The sequence below is a fragment of the Schistosoma mansoni genome, chromosome 3, assembly GCF_000237925.1.
Source record: "Schistosoma mansoni strain Puerto Rico chromosome 3, complete genome".
In the NCBI taxonomy this organism is placed as follows: domain Eukaryota; kingdom Metazoa; phylum Platyhelminthes; class Trematoda; order Strigeidida; family Schistosomatidae; genus Schistosoma; species Schistosoma mansoni.
Window position 1 is genome coordinate 22294778 of NC_031497.1, and position 11103 is coordinate 22305880.

The 11103-nt window shown below is 36.5% G+C and overlaps 1 protein-coding gene across 1 annotated transcript; it reads left to right on the forward strand.

Moving 5' to 3' along the window:
• Positions 1-8890: 8890 nt before the first annotated feature.
• Smp_160860 (putative tetratricopeptide repeat protein 8,tpr8) lies at positions 8891-10999 on the forward strand (the record flags this gene model as incomplete). The annotated part of the gene is made up of 4 exons (XM_018799658.1): positions 8891-9075; positions 9115-9259; positions 10687-10807; positions 10905-10999. The coding sequence occupies 4 exons, from the start codon at positions 8891-8893 to the stop codon at positions 10997-10999; spliced, it is 546 nt and encodes a 181-aa protein (XP_018651425.1).
• Positions 11000-11103: the final 104 nt, after the last annotated feature.

Consider the following 11103-nt stretch of genomic DNA (forward strand, 5'->3'; position numbering starts at 1 on the left):
ATGCATAGTACTTCAAAATTGTTAGCTTGTTCTTTATTCAGATTGTATGTCCTCAAAATTCCCTCAATAGTCCGACAAACTGGAGAGTTTTTTTTGATATCAGCAGCACTCTCCGCTGTTTAATTTTGGAATCAATAAATTCTGTAACGTACATTTTTGATATGTTAACCTATCGGTTACTACGATACTGATGATAACTAAGTTTCGGTTTTGAAAGGACAGGAGGCTAAGTGGGCTGTGTTAGTCCAGGCAATCGTGGTCTCTTAGTTAGTTCAAATTTCTCTTGAAAGCGTCGATAGATGGAGCTTCAATCACATATTAGTATAATGAATTCCGCTCGTTGGTGATTCAATAAGAAAGTCGGTAGTCAGCTAACAAATCGTTTTCTCTTGGCTTGTAAACATTTTTAGTGTCCTCGTAACTTTTGTATTTTGGAAGACAAGAAAAGTGAGGACATATCAGATGCGAATTTATCACCGAGCAATTTAAGAACTTTGATCAAGTCACTTCTGGTTCTTCTATATGACAAGAGAAGTAGATCCAGTTTAGCTAGTTGAGCATCATACGAGAGCTTTGCTATTCCATGGATCAACTTAGTTTCGGTTCTCTGAACCTCTTGTAACAGCTAACTGTCTCTCATCAGTAGGGAGCTAGCTGCTTGCATGCAGTATTCGAGTTAAGGATGAAGGAATGCTGTATTGTCCAATCAGCTGAGGATGCCGAGCGAATGATTTCGTGTTTATTTGCCTTCTAGAAGTTTGTTCTGGCTTTGATTGACACATTGTTTTCGACAACCTAATTGGAATGGAAGGCTAGAACTGCATGGTTACTCCTACCTAACAGTGGCATATAATGGAGGTTTGTGGTATTGTTCTCATGATGGGTTGACATGTGATCTATTGGGGAGGATGAATAGGTGTCTGGATCGTACCTCATTGCTTTGTCCACATGTTGCATTTGGGCGTATATGATAACCACGTCAACTAGCTTCTGTTCAAAAATTTCCCTGACTACTCAGTCCTCAGACTCCGCAGGCATATTACAGTGTTCTTGGATTTAACATTAACTGCTGAAAGACCACAATTGGGACTGCGGTAGGCTAAACTAATCAGAATCTCATATCCTTTGAATTTCAAGTTGCAACTAACTAAGTTGCATTTCCCACTTTCATAAGATATGTTATGGACAACGGTAAACGGGATACTGTTTGTAATGGATAGAGCTATCCTCCACTTTCAGATTTCTGGGTTCTGTTGCTTTTGACCAGTGTGAAAATTTCAAAATCAAGCTCTCTACAGTCTACCTATTGAGTCAGCCGAGTTTTTGTGGCAGCGACCACATTCGGATCAATGGAGTCTGTAAGATCCATTTCGAAGGTTTTGGGCGTGAAAATCCCTCCATGTATGCATTCACAGCTTTCTTCATTGCTTTCTTTAGTTGTACATTTTTTTAGTCCTTTTGGTACCATTTGAGACTGTAATATTTCATTTTTTCTCATTTTTCTTTCGCTTTCACTGAGTTTCTGTGTTTCTTCTTGGACTGTATTTATGTTGTTTTATTTAGTACTTCATTTTGGCGGCAGCCATATTGATTGTTCCCTCTTTTGATTGTGTTGCTTGAGTTGACTGTAATTGTGCATTTTAGTTGTGTATTGAAGCACTTTTCCAGAATTGGAAACACTTTATGTTATAAAACAATAAACTATTATCTCTTGAACGGATTTTAACTTGATCTATCCAGAAAGAATAGAATAACACTTAATTTTTGATGCGTTCGGTAATTTTCTTATATTCCTTATCAATTTGTTTATTTATTGTAATTTAGATCGATTATTCTGGGAACAATTATTGGTTGAATAACCGAGCGGTAATATTTGTTTAGGTAATAATGTATACTTATATTTATAATGACATTCAGAGCCGTTATTTCCCCAGTCATCTTGTTCTGATTTCGAAGGGGAAATAGTGAGTATCCTAATGCCGAGATAGTTATTCTTCAGTCAAATTTTAGTTGGGATTTTACAGAGTCTATTTGTACACTAACTGCAGTCGCTCGTTGGGCAAGATTCAGGCATTTGTGTGACAGATCTGAAGACCATTTAAATGGCTTTATGCTGCACGCAATGTAGCTTTAGTATCGTTCTCTATCGAAGCCACACTACCTGAACGCATACAATTCTGAGGTTATTCTCGTCAGCATTTAACCTTGGTTTTATTTCCTTTCCAACTTCTCTACGTTTCATACTGTCCTGAAGCGGAAAGCCATTACAGACAAAGACTGTTGACCACATTAGCTTATGTCTATTCTGTATTATAGGGTTCACTTAACTGGAAGATTTGAATACCACATTCAACAACCTGGTTTGATTTCGTTTCATGTCTGTTTCACTACCCAGTCTGCAAACTTTCAGTAAGGTGTTCCAGGAGATATCTTGAGGCATCAGCTGATTGAGTAGACCTCTTACCGATCCAATGTCATGCTTGAAGTGAGTTTCCGATTCTGAGCTTTCACCCCCCCTGACTCCATGAATGACAACTGACCTGTCACTGTGGCGAGCCCTCGATTTCTCAACTACTCTTTGGAAGAGTGGCTGTTTTTTAGCGACATCAGATCGTTTTTCATTGTTGACTCGTCCCCATTTATCAGCCTTGACTGAAGTAGCAATCACGGTTACGTAATACATACTGTGAGATCCTGTATGGTTATCGATGACTCGTGTAGTGAGGTTACTTTTTCCTGCTGGAAATAGAACCAACCGTGCGATTTGGCCTTGTAGGAGTTTTCTGTCCACTACCTTTAGGAGGGCAGGAGACAAAAGAAACCTCCTTCTTGAGGATTTATTTCGGACAGACATAGTTGGGGTCGGTCCATCCTCCTTTGAACCATGTAAGCCAATCGACTGTGAGCTTGTGTGGGATAACTTCACACCGATTTGTGTCGATAGAGCGAGTACTATTTGATGCATCTATTACCCATGCCAGTAGTCTTTTTGGTAGCATTCACTATTGCAGCAGTCGCGGATAGCAAGCTGTTTGTGTCCGTGCAGCGTTGCCGACATAATCTCGCACGACCGTGTTCGATGAACCACTTGAAATCCACAGGCGTTATGTTCGTACAAACGTCTTTGCACCCATCTCAGTGCATGCTTTATTTCATGTGATACTGACTACTTGAGTGTTGACAATTGCTTTTTTGGGACTGTCTCATCATTATTCACAGAATTTCAAAGCAACACCAGACAGAAAGAATACCCAGAGATGAAAGAAACTGATAACCGTAAGATAGTGAAAAGCTGTAAATTATTAGAATCCATATGACAAAGAAAATTCGCAAACAACCAATTTACACATGAACTAGAGATGATAATTTTTTTAAAAAAATATGTTATGCTTTGCGCCTACTTCAACTGAAGTTATTTCAGTTAAAACAGAGGCCTACTTGGGCATCCCGGCTACCTGTTCCTGCCATCTAGATATTTCAATAACTTATTTAATTTCGTTTATTCTAACACATCATTGTGGCTATTAGTCACATAACCTATTAAGGCGCGTTTCTGAAAGTTGTACAACCTTTCGTTGTACAAGTTACAAAGGTCCAATCAGAGATATCTTGGTTGCTGGCAATATGCAGCCGAAGGAACGTACATTATTTACATGTCGATTTACTGGACTGCTAACTTCTTACTGGCGATCACTCAATATTTATCGTCAGGATAGACCAAGATGTAAGAAACGGAAACTCGCTGAAATATTTTGTGCTAATAAATCTAAATTGTACTAAAAATATGATGTTAAAGCTAATAATAATAATAACAGTAGTCTTGATGCATAATAAGCTGTCAGAACAATAATAATAACTAGAACACCATTTTACTTTTTAAGTAGCGCTGAATCGATTTGACTTTTTAGTCGAAAGATCTACGCAGTAGCAGATACTTTCCATCATCTACTATCCTTGGCTCTCATGTTGACAGATTCAGAAGACTATTCCATTTGGAGCTAGATAAGTAAATATCAGTGATACATTACTCTTAAACTGTGAAGCTTTTATTCATGTGGGCCTGATTTTCTAAACAATGAGACGGTTTCATCTCTTTCGACCTCTAAATGCATATATAGTGTCTTCTACCGATCATTAGTTGTTTTTGGGGGTGAATAGTGAGTGAAATGTGACCTGGTAGTTTATAACGTTGACTGCCTTACGTGGGACACCGTTCCTTTGTGTTGTAGCATATGTACTGTGTCTACTTTGACAGCTGTGCAGAACAAAAATGACATTAGTGAAGGATTTACTTATGATACTAGATAAATGCAAGGTGTCATCAATACTACGGGAGCCATGGAATTGAAAAGTCCACTTGTAGTGGCATTGGACTAGTATTTATTTAGGTCACTATGACCATCGCCGGTCTAAATAATAAAAGGAAGGGGAAATCAGGTGGCTAGTTTTAGCAACATGTAGTCCATAACGTATTTGTGAATGAGTAAATGAATAAAGATATGGCACTTCAGATTCTTTAATGATTGGTTGGAGGACGTATCGAAAGTTGGTGATTTTCATTGTTCCCTAATGACCTTTGATTTCATGGAACAAAATTACAAGGAGTATTGTTTTGCGTAGGTATGACACTTATGCTTCATACTTTTTGTAAGTTTTTATTTGTTCCAGAAATCGTAATCTGTGAGGCGTAACGTCAAAAATGATTATTGTATGTTCATAAAAGTCTCTGGGAACATAGAACATAATGAACAGTTTGGATGCAGCCAAACAATTTGGACTTCACAGATGACCCAGCTCTTCTATCCCATAAACACCAAAAAATGCAATTGAAGACAACCAGTGTAGCAGCAGCTTTTGCATCAGAGGGCCTTAACATACACAAGGAAAAATGCAAGGTCCTGAAATGTAACACAACCAGCAACAACTAAATCACACTTGATAGAGATCTGGAAGAGGTGGAGAGTTTTACTTATTTTGGTAGTATGATTGATAAGCAAGGATGATCTGATGCAGGCAGATTTGGTTGCATGGATCGGTAAGGCAAGAACAACATCCCTATAATTGAAGAATACATAGAATGAAGTAACGCTGGCAATAGAATATCCAGTGGTTGATTTGTAGTCAAATAAATCCAAGACTGGATTAGACTGATCTAATCTGAATTGTATTGATATGAATATTGTATGGCATCAGTATGACTACCTAGCGGTTGTTATGCACAAATACTTAAAACACATCAAAAACTATCGTGCAGGTGCATGTGAGACCTAAGGAATATTTTGAGAATGAGTAGAGCGTTAGGTATCTAGATATCAACGTGGATTATCTGTTTTGAATTACTGGGAGCCTACTCGAGTTAGAAAAGAATGGTGTGGTCAGTCGACCGACATCAAGTTCGCACTTCACGGTAATACCCAACGTGGATTATCCCTCCGTCGTATGTTGGTTCTATGGCCACTTTGATGACATACAACACAAACGACGTCAATACAGAAATATATTGTCATGGGTAGTTAAAAGAAAAGAGTGCGACCATCACCTTGTGAGCCAACCACTAGTATGCAACTAACTTATGCGCATTACTTATCCTTGGCTATGACGAGGATCGGTGAAATGTTCAATATTAAGTGACTCGACTGGTGATTGATTTGGCTAGGGCCCAGTGACATTCATAGTAGCTCTGTATCTGACTGCAGTTAAATCGCATGATGTTTGTTATTGAAATGTACATGACACCAACCCTCATACAAAATTATCAACTTAGTTCACTTTAGAGTAAAGTGGCATAAAATGAGACGAATACGAGAACAGGTTTTGAACACGTATATTTCCAACACTCTTTGTTTCAGAGACGACCTGAGGAACGAAGCGAAGAGAGAAAAGCAAAGTGAAACGAAGCGGAGAGTGTTGTTGGAAAAACAGAAAATAAAGTAACGCGCAGCAGAGAACGTGAGTGAGCCAACTCAACTTGACCAAGCGTAGCCCAATATTTATAGACAGACGAAAAATAAGTCACAGATATGTAATGAATAGGGTAAGCGATTAACACACATACGATCATTTAAAGACAGTCAGTGCTAATAAACGGATAATCAACAACGTCAAAATATGAATTGAGAGCTTGAAACTAGAATAAGCTGTGTGTGCTTGACATAGTACTAGCCGCTACACATTTCGCTGGCCCTACAAACACATTCTAAAGTATACGGTATTTGTTAAGAAATGACCAGAGCCTTGACAAGTATTTACCTGAAGCTCTATAAAGAAAGATGAGATTTAGTAATATGTTTGACTACTATGAACCACACCTATTCGTAATGGCTGAAAATTCTTTTTCGGAGATTACTTAATATACTATTTCTACCCTTTAATATACTAAGGAACAGATTTAACCTAACCATTATCTTCAGGTTTCCTAAAAGTCGGTTAAGCACTTATCATTCCCCACCTTCTTTTGTCTTTTGAAACGGAGGGCCTGTCGAGATACCAATAAGTCTCGAAATAATTACTTGCTGGTCAACTTCCGGCTTCAAGTTTATCCGTTGAGATTAAAATTCTGCCTTCATAAGTGATGAAAAGGTTTCTTTGTCAGCGAAAGCAGAAGGGTCTTCTTGAATAAAAGATTTTAAGTCTCCTTCAGCATTTGCTTTTATTACCGTGTTTCGGACAAATATTTGTTTTAATTCATCGCTGATAGTGTCAATTTGGTTGAGGCTATACAAATGGTTAGTTCTTGTTCAGAATATATCAATAAGTTTAGGAAATTACTACCAATACACTCTATTATATGTTTTCTATCTCACCTTATTCAGTGAAAATTGACAATGTGAATTTGGAAGTATTTAATGTTCAGTTGTGTGCTCGAACCTGAATATGGTTGATTGTTTTTGATCACGACAATAATATATTTGTATATTTGTCTTAGAGAAACACGTCATACGAGTTATTATGAAGTTAATTATTTACAGCTACAAGTTCATCGATCAGAGGCGATGAGTAGTGAATGAAATTTCTTCTCACACCTTAGATCCACTTACGAATACACACAATCTGTTATTTTAACACACTTTTCGTGACACATCACATTTCTCACACACGCAGGGTATTAGGGAATGATGGTAAATCAGTTGATGAGGTCATGAATCTTCATCAACTGAGATGGCTGGGCCACGTGTTACGTATGCCTGAACACCGATTACCACGACGCGAAATGCTGACTAGTATTCGGGATGGTTGGAAGAGAGTTAGGGGCGGCCAAATCAAAACATGGCATCAGTGTTTGAAGTCACTAACTTCTAGTCTGATCCATGTTGGTAGATGCAAACTACCTGGTTGGGGTCCGCGTGACTATCGTAACTAATGGTTGGAGACTCTGTGTGACATGGCTCAGAATCGATCACAATGGCGTAGGTGTATACATTCTCTGTCTTCACATAAACTGTGAGATTAAAATTGCTTCATAACTTTTTTCCTTCCTATACTATATCCTTATATACAATCTTTCTTTATGTACTACCACCACTAAATTAACTACTTCTATGAATCCGGTGTTGATCTTGTTGTGCTAACGAGGTATGGCAACTTGGACCGATGCATATATGTGCCTGGTCCTACGTTGTAACTGACTGACTGACTCTCATACACACTAAAGCAAATATCCACTTTAAACAGTGTTAACGTGATTGGATGACCTGTTTAGTATATAGTTAACCAGAGAGCCATGTACTTATTTATATTTGATAATCTTGATGTCTGGCTATATTTTCTTGAAACGCTTGGACCAGATTGCCAGGAGAAACATTAGATTTACCTTAAATTCATCCGTTGAGATTTCGTGGATGCATTCTTCACCCGAATTGCATAGAACTGATAAATACCTAAGTAGTTCAAGTAATGAGTATATTTCCTCCACTGATGCATACAAACACTTCTCATGTGATAACGTTATCTTGTTATTATACTTGAAATACTGGTTCACTGAATAAATCCTTATCTTCAGCTTTCTAATCACCTGCTTTGGCTTTTGTCTATTTCAGAACCACTTGATTATTACACTTTTTTGAAAATTGCTTTACCAATTATACGATTAGGATTTAAATATAAGCTAGGCTACTTCGTTACTACCTGGTTTTTTTGAGCACATATTTGTTAAATTTTATGGTTGATTGTTTATTGACTCGTTTATTTTAGTGACTGTTTCATTTTCATTAGTCTGTTATATTGCCAATATTCCTTGAGGAAATTGATCTGGAATAATTTAAAATTTTATCTTTGCGTCCAACTATTAAAAACAATAATATGTAGTTTTGTTAATAATACAAATATATGACTCTTAAACATACATTTTAAGAATATAAAAACATTGTGCATTGGGATCATATGAAAAACCAGTAAAAACCTAGGCCCGCATTACAGTTATTTCTCTTTCATCTAGGCTTTATCAGTAGTGCAAAACTATTAACTTATATAGAGAATTAATCAACAAACTTCATATCTCGCTAGTAGTGCAAAAGCTTTAGACCATTAGGCCAATATACATATGTTCATATTTCTACCTTCATTCAGTTTTCAATGCACCGGGGTTATCATTCAGCGCTTTAGGATCTTTGATTGTTGTGAGTTAGTAATAAAAAACTAAAAATCTCTATAAATCATCTATCTTATCATATGAACATTAGTTGTATATCCAACAAACTAGCGCGATTATTATTCTAGCTTGCGTTTCAGTTTTAATATTCTCAACACAATCAGTAATGAATACAATGTACTTGGCCTTATCAAGATATTACGGTCGCGATTTCAAAGGTTGTAGAAAAATTTGTGAAAAGCTATTGAAAACCGATCCTGATAATGAAGTGAGCACAAATTAAAATTTATCGGCTTTTCATTAATGGCATGTTGGCTTTTGAATATGAGAGCAATCACGGAGGATATTATTGGTGACGACGAGTTTTACACGGAGTTTAACCTTTTTGATGTTGCGTTCCGTGATCAAAATGTTATCGACAATCGTTGTCTTTGTTTTTCACCACATAATTCCAAACTAGCTACTAGTAGTTTAAGTCGGGCTATACGGTAAGTAATAACGGTTCTTTATTGGATCTGCTATTTTAGTCCATCAAATCTAATCAGTCGTCCATTAACAGGTGTTTATAATACAAACAGTACTGAGACATATACAAATTCCATCGAAACAGTTATTCGTAACACTTCAAGACCTATAACTGCTCATTATAACAAATGCCAAAGAAAAAGAACCGTAAGCGTTTCATTCCTAATTTCTAAAAACATTTTAACGTTAAAAATGTAGTTAAGTGTGGATAATTTTGAAATTGTTTGGGTAAAGAAGTTATCAAAATGTCACTTGGCTTTTCAGAGATTCCATTATGCTTTAGGGGTGCTTTTATCCACGCACTACACCAGTGAGTGGAAAACTCTCCAACTACTTTAGATGACGGCCATTCCATATCAAAGATTGATCCAAGTGGTAATAATTGACCAGTCAATGCCGACTCAGTTTGGTAAAGATATTGTACTCGTCACGAGACCGCGGGGTCATTGGTTTGGTCTTCTGCTAGTTCAAGCTCTCTCAAAGTAGACATTTTACTGTTCTCTGGCTTTTAGTGGTTAAAGCTGATTTCTGTCGGTAATGAAAATTATTTTCAAAATACAGTCAATGTTGTTGTTATCAATTTATAACTACAAAGGAAAGGTTATATATGCTGCCTCAAATAAAATATCGTAAAACACAAATAATCTTCATTAACGATGGATTGTATATTTAGTACCATGAATGTCAAGTATGATTATATCTAGTTGCCGTACTTACTGAAAGCACCCAGATCTAAGCATATTTAGGATTTGAAGTCAAAAAGCTTTTTCATTGCCAAAATGGTTGAGACGTTTAATTCTAAAATGATGAGGAAGGAAGAATTAGAAATGACAGATGATACTGCTCAATTATTTTGCAAAATATTTGAACCTAAACTAGAGACACTTTGTCGTAGTTATAATCTGAAGGAAAACATTTATTTGAGGAACTGAAAGGCATAAAACCAAGTGAAAACGCAAGCCAAAGACTTAGACGGTAATAAGAACATATGTTCATTATTAGATGCGATCGATGATAATTAGTAATGACACGAACATAAAATACACATGCAGTGAATAAAGACCCAGGTACGGTAAACCGATCTTTTGTTATTTACACCATTACACAGTGCTTTTGTAAACCATGGAAATCATTCATTAAATACATGATTTGCACATCCTTCTTCAGTTGTCCTTCACACACTGCATCACTCTTTCAACACTGTTGTCATTCTAGGCGCTCTCCGTTTTCTTTCCTGTTCTCTCCACTTCAATCTTTTGCTGGCAAACATCCCACTTCTTATTCCTGATGCATACTACTTAAATCTGACTTTATAAGTAGCCCACAAAACACATGCAGCCTAGAAAATAAAACTAAAAGTTGATAGCACTAGAGTTTTTAATACTTTGCGAAAGCGAGAAGTGTTCCGCGTCAGTTGATGTTCACTTGCTTGGGAATAGCAACGATGCTGGTTTTCTAGGGTTACAAAATCATTGTATTAATATCATAACAGTAAATCTTCGAAATAAACTTTCATAATAACTAATATACAATACTTTATTATTGGAATGACTCATTTCTGTTATTTTCTGCAGACCGCTCAGTTAAGCAGCGAACCCGTTCATATAAGTCGTTTGAATTTGGTGAAGTATACTCGAAATTTAGAAGTAGCATGTTCATTATTCGAATATTTATTCTATGTTGCTAAAGAATATCGTGAAGCGCTCAATTTAACGAATTTAATATGTGCCACTAATAACAAGACCAGTAATCAGAGTATGAGTTTAAAAATTTTTAATCATGTTACATTCAGTATCGAAATTACAGTTGAATCACTTATCGTATAACGAACCTGTTGAGGTAAATTGGTGGTGGTATTTACAGCAAGCACGTTGTTTATATTGGTGAGTTAAGAATGGTATATTTTGCTAATTTATTAGTTATTTATATTAAAGAGCAATATCTGAACTTAAGACGCTTTGTTCAGGAAAGATGGGATTACTAGTAATCTT